This window comes from Cebus imitator, unplaced genomic scaffold (assembly GCF_001604975.1).
Source record: "Cebus imitator isolate Cc_AM_T3 unplaced genomic scaffold, Cebus_imitator-1.0 Scaffold90, whole genome shotgun sequence".
Classification (NCBI taxonomy): Eukaryota; Metazoa; Chordata; class Mammalia; order Primates; family Cebidae; genus Cebus; species Cebus imitator.
In genome coordinates, this window is record NW_016107405.1 from 5,458,186 (window position 1) to 5,476,273 (window position 18,088).

At 40.8% G+C, this 18,088-nt stretch overlaps 1 protein-coding gene across 1 annotated transcript in view; it reads right to left on the reverse strand.

The window, feature by feature from the left end:
• Window positions 1-5,815, reverse strand: part of WNT2 (Wnt family member 2) — a 46,560-nt gene extending 40,745 nt beyond the window's left edge. Inside the window, exons 1-2 of the mRNA XM_017535075.2 lie at window positions 5,402-5,815; window positions 3,083-3,309 (exon numbers count right to left, since the gene is read on the reverse strand). Coding sequence (XP_017390564.1) covers window positions 3,083-3,309; window positions 5,402-5,484 — 310 coding nt within the window. The 5' untranslated portion in view covers window positions 5,485-5,815. The remainder of the gene's footprint in view (window positions 1-3,082; window positions 3,310-5,401) is intronic.
• Window positions 5,816-18,088: the final 12,273 nt, after the last annotated feature.

The window sequence follows — 18,088 nt, forward strand, 5'->3', positions numbered from 1 at the left end:
TCACTTTACCTCCAGATGGTTTGGTACCATGTAGATATAGCCCTAAGATGTTTTCAGTTAAGTGTTTTAGATGAATCACTAAAATGTTATGTGTGAAGTAGTAGCACATTTCAAGAGCTGGCTTGGTAACAAAGCAAATTTTGATCTTGGGCCTCTTCTTAGAAAGATTCTTTTTAAAGCTATAACAAAATAAAACAAAATCCAAATCTAAATGGTGACATCTATATTTCCTAATGTGTTGCTATTGAAGTTTCTCTAATTTTTGTATGGAGATAAATCAAGCAATGTCTATTAAGTACATAGGCACAGTTTTTATTTGGGCTAGGGAGATTGTTACCTAGGAAGGCAAAACTCTAGAAGCTAGGGTTTCTTGAAGGTTATGGGTTGTTCAACTCTCTTTTAAAATATTTGCTTTATAAAAAAATATTTACAAGGATGAGACCTAATTACCTTTGTGTTTTCTAAGGCTAATTTGAGAATTTTGGAGGTGTATTCTTGCAAGCATATTTTTGGGTTTGCTAGTTCTTTCCTTGTTTCTCTGCCTGTGACTGGTAACTGTCTGTTGAATGAGTAAATTACAAATGTTTCTAAAAATTGTTCTGTCTTACTCTGACACTGTAAAGCCAGGCAGGCAAATGTTCTCCATTTCTCTATGACCATGGGACATTTTGGTAATTTTATGTTCTCCTTATAAATGTTCTTGCCCTTTGCCTTTCCTCTTTATCTATGAGCCTATTTAGCTGTCCAACGGAGTGTTCCTCACAACTCAAAGAGGTAACTTTCTCTCTAAGCAACTAATTGTAGAAATCTTTGGATAGCTTCATTGGAATTTCTTGATTATTTCCAGTATAAGCTCCTTTAGGCCAAATTCAGCCCTCCTATAACCAACACAAAATCATCAGACAGTCACAAGAGTTTGCATAATGTCTGGGAGGGAATCTGGCCTTCTGTGAAGAATGGAAAGAAATTGTGTAGCATGAGTGGTTTACGTTCTGAGTACTTTGGCAAAGTATTCTGCTTTATCTGAAAAAAATCTGAAGGAAGTACAAATTAGAATCTCTTATTTCTCTGAGGCTCAGACTAAGTCAAACTAGTTCTGTTTCCTGTCACCTAGGCTGGAGTGCAGTGACATGGTGTTGGCTCACTGCAACCTCCGCCTCCCAGGTTCAAGTGATTCTCGTGTCTCCGCCTCCCAAGTAGCTAGGATTAAGGGAATGTGCCACCACGCCCATGGAGTTTTGCCATGTTGGCTAGGCTGGTCTCAAACGCCTGGCCTCAAGTGATCTGTACACCTTGGCCTCCCAAAGTGCTGGGATTACAGGAGTGAGCCCGGCTGTTGCCTCTAGTTCTAACCTCCTTCCTCTCAGCAATTCTGTAGCTCAGAAGAAGCTAATCATATCAATATTAAATTACAGTATTTTATGAATGAATCCCTAGCTTTGGTGGATATATTTTCTTTAGGATCACTGGTCAATATTGCTTCCTTTGATATGCGATCTAAAGATTTTATTCAAATATGTAGACATTTTAATAGATCCAGAGATGATCATTTTACAAATGTATATCTAGTTTGAAATCATTGGAAAATGGTTGTGAGCACTTTGAAAAAAAATCCCGATATGTTTTAAACACCGAGAGCCATGCATAATATATCCAAAGATTACTTGTGCTAGATATTTGCAAACTCTCTTTGACAAGGTCCAGTTTCTTTAATTGATTCACTGGCAAGATAATCTAGGTGAAGTCTTAAAATTCCTTGAAGCTGAATTTATTATTAACCTTTCAAAAATTTGCGATGTCATATTGAAACTCCAAAAGGAATGCAGAAGAATATAGTTCTTAAACTAGAGAATAAAATTGCAGAATATCGCAGTAAATTAACTTTAGGGATACTCTAAGAATGAGAGTACTACGCCCTTGGGGGATTTTAGAGACATTCAGTTATGCATTTGGCCTCATAAAACCCTAGGGCTGTGATGATTACATGATAGAAACACCCTCTGTTAAGCATTACCAAGTGCACAGTCCGGATGATTTTCTTAGGAATGGGGGGGGTAGGCAAAAACAAGTACAAAGTTTCCTATTTCGGGGATTCGCACATAAACTGCTGTGTTTTCAGTCAGATTTTCTAATAGCAAATAGGCTGTGGTATTTTTTGGAGAGTGCTAATAATGCCAGGTTAGCAGATGGGTATTATTTGAAAATAAAATATGATTTTCAATTAATTTTCTTGAGTGTATACTAGCTAGTGGGCTACTTTACATACGCAGAACTTTTAAGAAGTTTATTATGTAATAAGAAAATGTTTAAGGTTCCTGTTAAGGAAGAAAAAAACTTCTATGTATTCATGTTTCCCACCTCTATCCCTCATAGTTATCTTTATTGCTTAAAATGTAGCTGGAAAACGATAGGTACCCGCTACAAGTTTATCCATTCATTCATTGCAATGAATGAACAGGGCCTGCAACACACAAGGCACCAAGCAAGGTGCAGGGAATACGGGTTAGTTTCTGCCCTTATAGAATTTACAATCTGTTGGGAGGAAAACTGTTGAAATTAGGCACGGGGTGACCCAAAGCTGAATTGTTGAATGGAAGGTCAAAGGTAGTGAGTAGAGATTTGTCTCTCCTTAACATTTACGTGGTGTTTTGTAATACCGATAATCTTTTGCTGAGGAAAGATTTGAAGATTCTATCCTGATGATCTGCTCAAATTCTTCTGGAGGAAGCCCCAGAAAGACCAGGAAAAAGTCAAAAGAGACTTGTGGCTCCTTCTCTCTTATCTCTTAGAGATGAAATTTGAACCTGGAGGATGTGCAGTATTGTAGTAATGGACAGAGCAAAGAGTGAAAAGACAACAGCCTGGGGTTCTACTTCTTCCTTGTAATTCACCTCTTGTAAGCCTCCAGACTTGTTCCTTGATTTCTCTAGTCCTCACCTATAAAACAGGGACAATTACAGCCATCAGAACAAACTTCTGATGGAGTAAAGTGCAATAGAAATGAGAAGGTCTCTGAAGACTGAGTGAAGGGAGCTGTGCATGAGTAGAGAGCCACAGGGCTGGGTGAAGACAGGAGACTTACTTCGGAGTAGGACCCTGCCAAAGAGGCTGTGATCCCTGTCCAGAGTGTTGCAATTCCAGCGGTGCTGGCGGAACTGGTACTGGCATTCTGAAGTCCACTCGGTCACGCCCAGGCCAATGGCACGCATCACATCTGGGTGTCGGTGACACAGCTGCCGCTGGCTGCTCACCAGGCCTGGCACATTATCACACATCACCCTGGACGAGCCACCTGTAGCTCCCATGTACCTATGAGGGACCAACCAACACAGAGGTGAGGGCAGCATGAACAGGGAGGCTTAGTGTTCCTGGGAGACTAAGGAGTTCAAAGCACTTTTCAAATATGAATTCCTTATCCTTTTGGTGTTATTGGAAAGAAAGGATATTTAGTTTTTAATTTAGTGGAGAAACAGGCAAGGCAGGCAGTCATAGTGATCTTGCAGAAGTCACCCCAAAGGTGTTGTGGTGACTGTTGAACATGAAGCTAGGTTCACCAGATGATGCTCCAGGTAGGGGAACAGAGGCAAAGTCGGCATTTGGGGAGGTGAACAACGGGTAAGAAGCAATATATCTTGAGGAGAACGCGTGGAAGACTTTTCTCAAGAAGGCTCAGATCTCAGTGACACAATGTGTCTGGACTTGGCTTTGGGGGAAGCTGACCTTAAAGCTCTTCATTCCCATTTATTTGACAGAATGTCTTAAGAACTGTCTGTATCTGTCTAATCAACACCTGCTGGTATCTGATGTTACACTCTCCTCACAGACAGGCTGTTCTTTCCTTACTGAAGAGTCTTTTAAATATTTCCATTTTGTAGCTCTTTTTGGCTTTTATAAAAATCCTTTGGAAAAAATTCTTTCTATTGTTATTAAGGACACTAAATGTTTGGAAGAATCAAACAGTGTTATAGCTCCATAAAGTACTTTTTGAAAAGAAACTTTAACAAAAAATTACATCATCATCTCTACCCAGATGTTCTCTATTAGTCATGAAATGTTTAGAAAGGTACCTTTTATATAACCCAAGCTGCCATAGGTGTCTTTTGAAGCGATCAAACAAGGAGAATGTCTTTTTCTTGTATTTTCATTATTTTATATGATCATAAAATCGTTACAGCTGTGACTTCCAAAAAATATATTTAAGTGACAGCTGAGAGACAATGTGACAAAAAGCCTGAGCAATAAATAACGTTTATACACCCATGGAAACAGAAATAGTCATTTTATTGAAAAATGGTCAGTCTGATAAATCAATCTTTGATCCTGTGTCAGCAATGTCAAGGCTAAACGCCTCCCTGTTCAAAGCGGGCTTAGGAAGGAATTGAACCCCTCTTCCCAACAGCACATTGCCTTGCTCTTTTGAAGAGCTCCAGTGTCTTCCTAAAAACTTCCCTGTTCTAGTCTGTAATTTAGCTGAGACCCCTTACGTTTGCCAGATTCTTTAGAAAATAGCCCACAATAACGAGTCTCTCTGAATCGGTATTTTAATATCTGTTCTGAAACTTTTAGGTGCAAGGACATTATAGGGCTATCAACTCTGTCTCTTTCCAAGACCAGAAAGTCGGCAGATGGAGAACAGTTTCTAGATGGGGAGAGAATCTGCCTTTGGGACTTTTAGCGATGCTAAGACCTGTTATGGTTCAACATTCCATCACTATGCAAAAATGAATAAATAAATTGCAGATCAACGTACAAAGGAAAGCAGCAAAGTTACTTTGCGGGGACGGTTGTGTACAGTGTAACGTCTTAGACCCCGGGGTCTGTAGCTTTGCATTAAAGCGATAGTCTCTACCTGGAGGCAGCAACATGTTCTTCCGCCCCATTGGGGTGAAACATTAGGAATGTGGAAGGACGGGAAATAATACAAAATCACACGCTTTGGGCTCTACAACTCCTGACTGCCTGAATTGGCCCGTCGATTTACCTTGGGGGGCGGGGGTGGCGGTTATAGTTTTCAGGGTGAATTCTCACACACACACACACACACACACACACACACACACGACACATGACTGTGCTGGAGCTGGAGATGGGCTAGCACGTCTCTCGACAGGATAAGAAATTGGCTGATTTTGCTGTCGCTCAGCTGGATCCAAATAAACCAAACATCAGAGCTCTCATTTGAGGGGGAATGTGGTTTTTTGGAGTTGTCAAAGCTGAAATGATCTTCCAGAAAAAGAGAAGGGGCTCATCACTGGGTGATAAGAGGGCAGTAGCCAGGGTTCGGACCAGAATCCGAGATTGCTGCGGCCTCGGGGAAATGCAGCCAGGAAAGGTCTATGTGGCCAGTGCGGTCCCCGCTCCGATCTCCAAAATACCCCCGTGCCGGTGCGCATGGACTTACCACCATGAAGAGCTGACCTCAGGGGTGAGCCAGGTCAAGAGCAGAGGGAGCCAGAGCCAGATTCCACGGAGAGGGGAGTTCATATTAACCCCCCTTGCGTCTGCATCAGGTCAGACTCCGTGTGCGGGCGCCATGCGTGCCCAGAGCAGAAGCGCTCAGCTCCGGGAGCGCCTCGTCACGGCCCCCGGCGCCTCGCCGCGCCCCCGCCCCCCGCTCGCGTCTGCGACGAGTGGCGAGACTCGCTGATAAAGTTTCAAACGATGGGCCCGGCGAGAGATAAAGGCCAGCCTGGGCTGCCTCGCCCACAGCCCAATTCCCCAGGCGCAACAAGCGCCTGCAGCCCGAAAGCTGTGCGCGCCTCAGGCGCGCCCCAGTCCGCTCTGCTCCCCTGCGCCTGAGGGAGGGGGTGCTGCGCCTGGCGGGGGTGGGGAGAAGCGTGGGGTTTTAGACAGCAGTGCATAAAATGATGGCAAGAGATGTCTGGGGATGAGGTGAGGCGGGAAGGGGGAACACCCCTGCGTGGCTTCGAGCACACGCGAACACAAGCACCTTTAGGGAAGCTGATGGCCAAAGAGCATCCGTGGGCTCCAGGAGCGCGTGTTCCGGATTGCCAAGGCCATCCGCTGGCAAACAAGTCCCTAAGCGTGCAATGTGGGGAAACGATAAGGGGCGGGATGGCGGGATAAGGAGATTCCTATGCATGGGATACAAGAATCCAGTGATGATTTTCAACTCATTGCTTCGCTTCTCTCCCTGACCCTGGGATGTAAATTTGGAGCTGCTGCGTCTATGCAGGGCAAGGTTGGAGAGGGAGGGGCAGGCCTTGACGAATTGACCTGTTGGCTTTGATTCCTTGGTGCTGGGCTTATCTAAGGAGCCCATAGGGAGGGGAACCTGGAGGGTCCATGACCCCTCGGACCTCACCCAGCAGTATCTGCCAAAGCACCCGGGAAAGACGCAGTTGTTCCGCACACCCAGCTCCTCCCTGGCACTGCGGAGCGCAAAAGATCACATAAGAGGAATCGAGGCAGCCAGGCATAGCGTGTGCCCTTGCACCTTCCGCCGCCCGGGCACTCAGTCTGTGCACCTTGGGGAGGTTAAGGGACCCCTGGTCCCAGACATGGGCCCCTGCCTAGCCAAGAGAGAGGGGCTCGGCCCGTGGGTGGAGCATTTTGAGCAGTAGTTGGCTTGTAGCCGCACCGTTTATCACTGGAAAGGAAGGAAGACCAGGAACTCGTGGCGGCCGTGAACTGTTCCATTGCTCTTTTCCTGGGGCGGAGGGACTTGCTGCCCGCCCGAGGAGCGTGCTCTGGGGACTAGAGTGTGCGTGTGTGTGTGTGTGTGTGTGTGTGTGTGTGTGTGTATGTGTGTGTGTGTCGAATTGTTGGCAGGGCATGGGGGAGGGGGTGCCGCCCAGATCGGAAGGACGGGCTCTCCCTCTCGCCCGCCCACCCTCGGGCCTGGACTGGCCAGAGCGTCAGCCCTCACTGGCCGAGAGCGCCGTGAGAGGCTGGACGAAGCTAAGCTTTGAGAAGCCAAAAACCTGAAAGATGCTGTCATCGCCAACCCCTTCCCCCACGCTGGTCCCTGGCAGGTCCGGCCCCTCCCAGGCTGACCCAGATACATCCCCGTTTGGGTCCGGAAAGGGAGGGGAGGGAAACAAGCACCGCGCCACCCACGACTCGGGAAGAGCAGGGCTCCTCGCCAGGGCCGCTCCGTATCGCTGGGCCGCGACCCAGGGAAGTTCTGCTCGGTCTACGCCGGTTGGGTGGGAGGTTCAGGCAGGGCTCATGGGGAGGTAGGCGGCAGGGCGGGGGAGCGTTTCTGCTCACTGTGTGTGCACGCTGGCCACTAGAAGGATATGACAGGCGCCAAACAGCAACACGTCTTTCATGCACCTCCATGCTTATGCTCACAAACCTCCTTCCCCGATGAGGCAGAGGAGTAAACTGAAGCTTACCTCTACCCTCTTTTGTCCCGTAGTTTCTTGAAATAAGTCCAGACACTTGGGAAAGAAAAGGCGGTTGGCTCCAAGGAGCCATACATTGCCAAAATTTCACTTCTACCATGAATGAAGTAGGGGTGTGGATGTGTGTGTCGGGAAAGGTAGGCAGTCATATGATTGTCTCATGGAGAATAGGATTTGAAACCAGCTAAAAAACTCCAACTCAACTTCCACCCATCTCAGCACATCGTGTCCTGATAGCTAAGGGGTGTTAAAGGACACAGAATGTGACCATCAGCTTACAGGCCCTTCCTCTCCGCCCAGGGAATTAGTGAGTGGCCAGGAGACCTGCCCTTCAGTTGATGGTGAGGCCAATGGAATGACCTAAACCTGAAACAGACCTCCTGGAAAAGGAATGGACCATCCCCAAAAGCTAATTAAATCCACGCCAGAGGACTTCATCCTGGGGCAGGAGGAGGAGGGGTGCCACATGTCTCACAGAGAAGAAATTGGTTTTGGTGAAAGGCAAAAGGCTGAAGAAGTTTGAGCAAAGAAAGCTAAATCCAGATGTGAAAGAAGGGTCCACCCAAACACCCCTTCCTGACCTGTCTAGAGACCGTCTGGACTCAATGACTTGTCTCTTCCAGATCTGTGATTCCATTTCCCTCCCATTCTCCACCCCTTTCACTTATGAACCATGACTTAGCCCCAGTATGACTTATTTTCCTGCCAAGAAGGCCTTTACTCCCTCCTTGTCTGTACCTATTCTTTGGATGGACCCCTTCACTTTGAAAATAAGTTGTTCACTAGTAGACTTAGTTGGGAAATGCTCAAGAAAATTAGGAGGAAAGAAGTTTACAGCAAACCTCACTTCTCTCACCATCAAAACTACCATCCTAAAGAAGAGTTAATAAGTAATGAAATAACTTGCATATAATTTCAGCCTAGCTATAGCAGATGATGAGGTAAGGAAAGAGAGGGTCAGAGTGCCTTTAGATTTAAGAATTTAAACATCCGATTTTTTAATTTCTTCAGTGAGAAATCTCAGAACTGACTGTAAAATTCATTTACAATATACAGAACCCGGTTCTCTTTCTAGAGCTTAATGTTAGTTTGCTTGCAACTTCAGTATAGCACTGTAGCCAAATGAGTCAGTCTATTTTCTTAGTTAGATCCATTGTTTGTCTAATCTCCCAGGGCAGAGTAAGAAGTCATTTACTACTGAGCCATCTCCACCCTTTAAAAATGGAGAGTTACTTCTCAACCAAATAGTCATTTGTCTTTCAGTCTGAACTGGCTTCTTCCTCAGGCAGTGACTCCTAACATAGCCACTCAGTAACCAAAGCATACATTCTAGTATCAATTATTTAAATCTCAGTGTGCCTTTAAATCAATGTGCACCAAAGACTTTTGCTTCCAGCCATGCAAGAGTAACAAGTACCTGACTTGCTCTCCTTTTCAGGTATTGGACAGTAGGCAGCACACAGCTGTGATCCTTGAGAGAAGGGAAACACATTAGGTTTGCTCCAAAACTATCCTATAATTGTCCAAGTTTTTTTGCTGAAGAGAAAGACATTTTTCTAGAATGGAGGAAGGTGGAACACAGGCAAGGCGGTAGTTTCAGTTAACGAGGGAGAGACTGGAGTTTTGGGCTGTTGAAGCAGCTGAATTTCTGAAGATAGGTAGCTATGGAAAAGGGACCCCCCCACCCCCGCAAGTCTACATGGAGATTCACCACCAGTCCTTGGCCAAAAGCTAAGCTGAATCTAGACATGACAAGACTCTGCAAGGCCTAACAGAGATTACCTGCTCCATGTAGTGCATTGTTGAGAGACATTGAAGTTCCATTGCAGCAGGGCAGACAGACCTCATTGAGCACTTCAGGCATTCAATTGAGGTGCTAGAAAGGCCTTGCCTTAAAAGTAATAGGCTAAAAAGCATGTCTTAGAGCAAAATTCAAAATCTTGTTTCCCCATAGCACATACTCTAATAAAGAATAATAACAAAACAGACAGGACTAGGAAAATTTATAAGAATGAAACAACACCCCTTAAAAGAAAACAACATGATACAGACTCCCTGCAATGGATCATCAACAATAAAAAATTTAGTATGCTGCACACAGTGGTGTATGTCTATAGTCCCAGCCACTTGGGAAGTTGACAAGGGAAGATCACTTGAGACCAGGAGTTCAAATCCAGCCCAGAGCAACATAGCAAGATTCTGTTTCTAAACCAACTAACCAACAAACAAAAATGGACAAAAATTACCTATACACAAAAGTTACCTATACTTAAGAGAAAGCAGTCAATAGAAACTGACCCTGAGATGGCCCAGATATAAAAGGAATTGGTAGGAAGGAAATTTTAAAGTAACTATTATAAATATATTCAGGTATTTAAAGGAAAATAGAATGAACAAGTAGACAATAAACAAATAGAGAATATCAGTAGAAAAAATGGAAGCGAAATAAATGAAAATTCTAAACCCTACTAATACAGTTATCTAATTTCCAAAATTTCTACTTTCTGAAATGGAATTCCAGAAAGAAAGCAGAAGAAATGGGGCAAAAAATATTTGGAAATAATGCCCCAAATTTGACCCACATGATGGAAAACATAAATTTACCAATCTAAATAAGGTGGAAAATTTCTAAAAGACTAAATGCTCAGCATATCACACTGACACACATCAAACTATTTAAAGCCATGGATGAAAAATCTCTAAAGCAGCCAAAGGAGAAAGATACGTTATATATAGGAGAACAAGAATATGAATTACACCTGGCTTTTTACCAGCAACAATGAAAGTCAGAAAACAATGGAATGACATCTTTAACATGCTAAAAGGAAAAAAAAGTCCACATAGAAATCTATAATCAGTGAAAATACCCTCTGAAAATGAAGTAGAACTCTTCTCTTGTTTCTTCTTCACTTAACCTTGGGAATAAGAGCCACATTGCATTAATAAGAGCAAAATGAAAACAGAGCAAGCTGAATAAAGTTTAAAGCCAACCCTAGACAGGATAAAGATTTCCCAGTGGTACTTTTTTTGCTATTCAAAAGAAAACTCCACCCTCCCTTTTTAAACATTTAAAAACATTTTTTTGGTTGGAGTCTTGCTCTGTTGCCCAGGCTGGAGTGCGGTGGTGCAATCTCAGCCCACTGCAACCTCCATCTCCCTAGTTCAAGCAATTCTCCCTGCCTCCGCCTCCCAAGTAGCTGGGATTACAGGCACCCACCACCATACCCAGCTATGTTTTGTATTTTTTAGTACAGACCTGGTTTTGCCATGTTAGCCAGGCTGGCCTTCAATTCCTGACCTCAGGTGATCCGCCCACCTTGGCCTCCCAAAGTGCTGGGATTACAGGCATGAGCCACCACACCCAGCACACCCCACCCCACCCCACCCTCCTTAAAGGACCATAATATCATTCAGGGTCTCCACAAATTTTTAGCAAATGAAAAATTATTTTTTAAAAGCCCAAACAAAACAAAATCTAGGAAGAAGAACATCAGAAAATAGAAATGGACCCACCAGTAATTTAGAGTTCTGACTTATCTGAGAGGGACTCCAAAATAATTTAAAATGTTAAAAAAAAATTAAAAAGAACAGACAATTTTAATGGAGAGTTGGAATCCAGACAGAAGACTTAACAAAAAATCCAGAACTAGGGAGAGGAGAATAGAAGCAGTGACTGCAATTAAGAATTAGATAGATGGGGCTGAGTATGGTGGCTCACACCTGTAATCCCACAGCACTTTGGGAGGCTAAGGCGGGTAGATCATGAGGTCAGGAGTTCAAGACCATCCTGGCCAACAGGGTGAAACCCCGTCTGTACTAAAAATATGAAAATTAACTGGGCGTGGTGGTGCATACCTGAAGTCCCAGCTGCTAAGGAGGCCGAGGCAGGAGAATCACTTGAACTGGGGAGCTGGAGGTTGCAGTGAGCCGAGATTGCTCCACTATACTCCAGTCTGGTGACAGAGCAAGACTGTATCTCCAAAATAAAATAAAAGATAGATGGGTTGAGGATCTATCTATAATCAGCAGAACAGTGGATTACTAAGCCAGAAGAGAGGTCAATATTAAATGTTCAGATTAATGCATAGAGAGTATTAAAAACTTAGAAAATACATAAAAGAAAAAGATAAATATGATAGAGTGAAAAGTTCTAACCTACTTTCAATTGGAGATCTAGAGGAAGAAGAGAGAGAATGAGATTAAAGAAATATTTGAAAAACTACCAACTGAGAATTTTTCAAAACTGATGGAAGAAATCAAACCATATATTCAAAAAAAATCTACAAACTTGTAGCAGGTTAAATACAGAGAAAACTACGTTTAGGCAAATCACACATATATTTCTGACAAAGGCAAAAAAAAAAAACATTAAAAGCTCCCAGATGGGGAAAAACATTAATTTGAGGGAAGAAATCACAAGATATGGCTGACTTTCAACAGTCAGAAGATGGTAGAATGGCATCTTTAAAAAGGAGGTGGAGTGGGGAAGGATACTGTCAACTTCAAATTCTCTAGTCATTGCAAAGATTCTTAGAAAATGAAGGCAAAATAAATATGCTTTCAAACAAAAGGTAAGAAAATCCCTTATTAGCAGAGTTGATGATAAGTATTAAGGCAGTTATTTAGGCTGAAGGACAATGATCTCAGACAGAATTATGGAATCAGAGTTCCCTGCCAGTTTTTGTATTAGTGATGTCATATATTTTCTTTTATACATTTTAAACTTCAAAAGTTATTATCATTGTTTTAACTACAAATACTATTTTAGATTTTTCTATTAGTTTACCTTTCCCAATATTTGTATTCCTTTTTGCAGTTCCACAATTCCATCTGGGTTCATTTTAAATACCACTGAATGGGGGTGAGTTTCCCATTTTGCTTTTCTTCTCCTGTCCTGCAGCCTGGACACCAGGCAGCAAAACCATGAAGTGGGAGCTAACATGGACAGAGAGGCATGCAGGAAAGTTATCTGGATTCAAGGAGTGTGAAAGAGATTTCCAACATACTCACACTGAGTGGGATAAATCTCCTGGGTTCCCCCCTTTTAATTCTTTCGCATCCCATACCCCTAGGCAAACCTATATCAATGTTGGCAGCAGTGACAGCAGCAGGAGTGAGAACTCACAGGTGCTTAAAACTCTGAGAGATGGGAAACTTTATCTCCAGACGAATTGTGTTCCCAAAAAGATGAGATGAAATTCCATAGCTTTTTTTCCCCCTCTTTTCTTCTGTCATGTGGTCCCAAACATGGGGATAGTAAAGGAAATGTATGGCAGAATGACGTGACTAAAGCCAAAGTTTCTAGCCAGAGGACCAAAAAGAGGTGTCCTTGAAAATTGGAAAGTACTAAGGAAGTCAGGGAGAATGAAAATCTTGGGAAAGCAATCATATAAAGTTATATGTGAAGCCCTGTGCTTACCCTCTAAGTTATGTACATGTGGATCTGCCCCTAATGATGACATCAAAAGTTTGTGAATGGAACTATGGGACAGACCACAATCTAAGTCCAAGACAAGACAATGAGTTTTACATATGAGACAGGCATGAATAACATTACAAAGACTTTGAAAACTGAACTAATATCAGAACCAGAGCCCACATAAGGCTAGTCAGAATTTGTGGCCTGAGCCCAATTAGGATGATCGTATGTTGAAACAAGAATATCAACATTTCACATAGATAGGATTTAAACGAGACTCAGAGTCTCTTAGCATTCTATTCTGAATATCCAGGATACAATAAAAGTTACTTGACATACAAAGAACTAGGAAAATTGCAACTCAAATAGAAAAAGACAGGCAAGAGACACTTTTGCCCAGATGACAGAGATTTTGAAATTATCAAAGATTTAAAATCACCTATTATAAAAATTCTTCAAGAATTAAGGATGAATACTCTTGAATCAAATGGATAATACAAGGTCTCAGTAAATACAAAATGTAAAGAGAAAATACACAGAAATTTTAAAACTGAAAATTTATTAACTGAAAAATCTGTCTCAATGTGTGGGGTGATCTCAAAATAGAGATGACAAATAAATGTGTGAATGAACTTGAAAACAGATCAATGGAAGCTATCTAATCTTAACAGCAGAGGAAAAAAATACTGAAAAGAAATGAAGAGATCCTAACAATACTATAAGGTACAACATCATGTCATTGGAATCCAAGAAAGAGAGGGGAGACAGTCTACTGCAGCAAAAAATAGTTGCAGAAATGATGACTAAATACTTACTAAATTTGGCCAAAGGTATAGACCTGGAAATTTACAAAGCTCAGCAAACCCAAAGAGGATAACCACAAAAAAATTAATGCAGAGATACAACAAAATAAAATTGCTGAAAACTAAAGGCAAAGACAAAGTCTTGTAAACAGACAAAAACAAATGATGCACTACTTATGGAGACCAAAGGGAAATAGGATTTAAATGACTTTAGATTGCTTATCATAAATTATGAAAGCAGAAGAAAGTAGAACAACATTTTTTTAAAGCACTGATAAAAAGAACCATCAACCCAGAATTCTATATACAAAGGAAATATCCTGAGTGAAAGTGAAATAACTATTCTCAGATGAAGGAAAACAAAGACAATTCATTGTCTGTAGACCTGTTCTAAAAGACTTGTTAAAGGAAATTCTTCAGACAGAAAGGAAATGATATAAAAAGGAAACCTGTAAAATGTGAAGGAAATGCAAGAGAAATGGTAAATATCTGAATAAAAGTTACAGATTCTTCTACTCCTTTCCAGTTCTTTAAGAGGGCAGAAAAGGGGAAACAGGATTGAAAAACCAAGAGAACACAGAGGAAACAAGTAATAAAATGATGTACTAAATCCAAATATACCCATAATTATATAAAATATGCATGATTCAAACACAATTCTTTTTCCAAATTGATGTATTTCTTATAATAAACATAAAATTCAGGAACAACAGTAGTAGGTGGTATTTGATAATAGAAATTAGGCTTAAAAAATAGAAGTGGTAAAAAACAGGAAAATGGGCAGTAACGCAGTTAGAACCATGAGACATCATTAATACTAAACCACAATCTATGAAGAGAGGAGATAAATAAAGGAGTGATAGCTCAGTTTGAAATGAGATATTAGCACCTACCAACGAAAATAACTAAAATGTTATCAATCAACCTGACAATGCCTACTGTTAAGATATGGAAGAAATGGAATTCTTACTCCTTGCTAGTTGAAGGAAAAGTGGTAAAATCATTTGGAAAACTGACAGAATCTACAAACTCTGACCACATGCATTCATATTGTTTAACAAAGTCTACTCTAATTAAAATGTATTCAACCAAAATGCAAACAACAGTTTTAAAACAGAGATTGTCTGAAACGATAAAACCACAAGACCAAACTATATGCTGTCTATGAGAAATTCACTTCAAATGCAATTATGCAGATAGGTAAAAAGAAGCACACAAAAACATAAATGATACAAACATTAATTAAAAGAAAGGCTCCTGGCCAATATGGTGGAACCCCATCTCTACTAAAAATACAAAAATTAGATGGGCGTGGTGGTAGGCACCTGCAGTCCCAGCTGCTTGGGAGGCTGAGGCAGGAGCATTGCTTGAACTCAGGAGGCAGAGGTTGCAGCAAGCTGAGATCACACCACTGTACTCCAGCCTGGCAACAGAGCAAGACTCCATCTCAAAAATAAATAAATAAATAAACAAACAAATAAATAACTGAAATAAAAAAAGAACAAAGGAAAGGCCAAGTTGATATATCAATATTAAAGTAGGCATCTAAGCAAAATAAAAGTTACCTAGGAAAATGAAGGGACATAACATAATGATAAAATGGTCAATTCACCAAGAAGACATACTGTCCCTAAGTGTGTATAGACCAAACAATAGACCTTCAAAACATATGAAGCAAAAATTTGACAGAACTGAAAGGAAAAAACAGGCAAATACACAATTACTATTAGAGATGTCAACATTCCTCACTCAGTAATTGACAGAACAAATAGAAAAATCAGGAAGATACAGAAAAACTCAACACCACCACCAACCAACTGAAATTAGCTGACAGTTATACAACACCTCTCCCAGAATATACATTCTTTTCAAGTGCATATGAAATATTCACTAAGATAGATCATGTGCTGGGTAAGAAAACAAATCTTAGCAAATTAAAAGATCGAAATCATTTAAAGTATGTTTCACACTCATTACAGAATTAAATGAGAAATCAATAAAAGAAAAATAACAGGAAAATCTCTAAACTCTTGGAAACTAAGCAATGTACTTCTAATAAGCTTTGGTTTAAAATAGATGTCTAAAGGGATGTTAGCTGAATAAAAATGCATTATTGTGAAACAAAATTTAATACAGATTCTAATACGTCAAGAATACATATTGTAATCTCCTGGGTAACCACTAAAAATAACAAAATATATAACCATTCCAATTATCTATTGCTGTATAGCCAACCACTCCAAAACTTAAAACTTCAGTACATCAATTTATTATTGTCTTACACAGTTCTGTGGGTTGACCAGACTTAGCTTGGTGGTTCATGCTTGGTATCCTTCATATTGTTTCAGGGGTTGCAGCTGGGACTGGATTCATCTGAAAGATTGACTGGGCTGGAGTCCCATGTAGCTTTTTAATTCATATGTCTTGCAGCTCTGTCATCCTCTTCGTGGCCTGGACTTCTTCCATGCTGGCATAAGTCTCCAAGATGGAGGAAGTAAAAGTTGCCAAACTAGTTAAGAACTACACCTGGATCTCATCAAAGCAGTTGCAGGACCTGCCCAGATTCAAGAGAGAAGTCAGCTCTGCTTCTTGATAGGAGAGTAATAAAGTAACACTAAAAGAGAGCATGTGGCAATAGGAAACATCATTGTTGCCGTCACTAGAAAACACAGTCTTCTACAATCTTCCCTTTGGACACAACAATGCACATTCCCGCCACATGGGCAAAATAAACCCATTCTCTCTCCCAAGTTCCCTAACGTCTTACTCCAATATGGCATTGGCTTGAAGTGCAGGATCTTGTCATCTAAATCAATTACAAAGGCAGATAAGGTTCCTCAGGTGCTGATCCTAAAATTTTTATGAAAATGCAACAGACATAGAGCAGTCATCACAATTTTGGAGAAAAACAACTTGGGAGATTTACATTATGAGATATCAAGCTTACTTTCCATAAACTATAATAATTAGGGGAAGGTGGTATGGCACAAGAATAGTCAAATGGCCAATGAAACCTAATAAGAGTTCAAAAATAGACCGACATATAAGGCCAACTTCATTTTCAGCAAAAGTACCAAGCAATTTAATGAGAAAGAAAGGAGAATGATAAAAGTTTTTCAATTTCTAATTTTAAGGAAAAAAGGTAGAGCTACTACTTCCCTTTAGACTTCCATCTGGTATTATGTTGAAATGTTAACCATCATCACTAAACCAATTTTAAAAAGGATATAAATGTAAAATCTAACAAAAAAATGGAGAAGGGTTATAAAAAAAAAAAAACTCCATACATTCAGTGGAAAGAAAGTAGGAAAGAAGAGCTTAAAAGGAAGGCGGAAAAGATCATAGAGACAAATGCAAATATATCAATAATCAAAATAAATGTGAATTAGTTGAACTTTCCATCTCTATTCAAAGACAGGGATTGATAGATTGGTTTCCTTTTAAACCAAGTTATATGTTATTCAAAGAGATATTAGAACTTAAGGACACAGAAAGGATGAAAGTATAACTATCTTAGAATCTCTACTAATGTTAAGGCAGAAACATTAGTAGAGACAAAAAGGTTGGAGATGTAATGATAAAGATACAATTCACCTGGAAGACAACAATAATTTTAATTTCACCTAACAATGCCGTCTCAAATATTCATACCAAAAATGAAAAGAAATATTAGGTTAAACTGACAAATCCATATCTTAGAATTTTAACTCACCTTTCTCAGTAATTGACTGTTATCAGTTTGCTTTTGCTATGTAATACATCACCCCCAAATTTAGATGCTTAAAACAGCAGTCACTTTTTAACTCATTGTATTGTGGGTCAGAAATTTAAACTGAGTTTGTCTGGGTAATTCCTTTGTTGATCTTAACTGGGGCCATGTTTGATGGCTTTGCTCACATGTCTATGAGTTTACTGAGGTGAGCGATAACTAGGCCATATTTATCCCATTATCTATTAAGTTAATGGACTTTGTTCATGTGATGGAAAATCAGAAAAGTAGGAAGGAGACAAATGTTAATGCACAAGTACTTTTCAAGCCTTTGCTTTATCACATTTGCTAATGTCCCATTGGTTGAAAAAGGTCGCATGACCAACCTGGACACAAGGGGTGGAGGGAGAGATTCCATTTTTTCGATGCTATCTCATTTCAAGGATATAGATTCAGGAGGGAAAAGATTTTGTAACCATTTTTATAGTCTACATATTGATAGAGCAAGAAGACAAAAATTAGCAAGGCTATAAGAAGTTTTGAACAATTTAAAAAGTTTTGTATGGTTTTTAAAAATTTATTTTATTGCATTTTAGGTTTTGGGGTACATGTGAAGAACATGCAAGATTGTTGCATAGGTACACATGTGGCAGTGTGATTTGCTGCCTTCCTCCCCATCACCTATATCTGGCATTTCTCCCCTTGCTATCTCTCCCCAACTCCCCACCCCCCACTGTCCCTCCCCTATTTTCCCCCAACAGACCCCAGTGTGTAGTTCTCCCCTCCC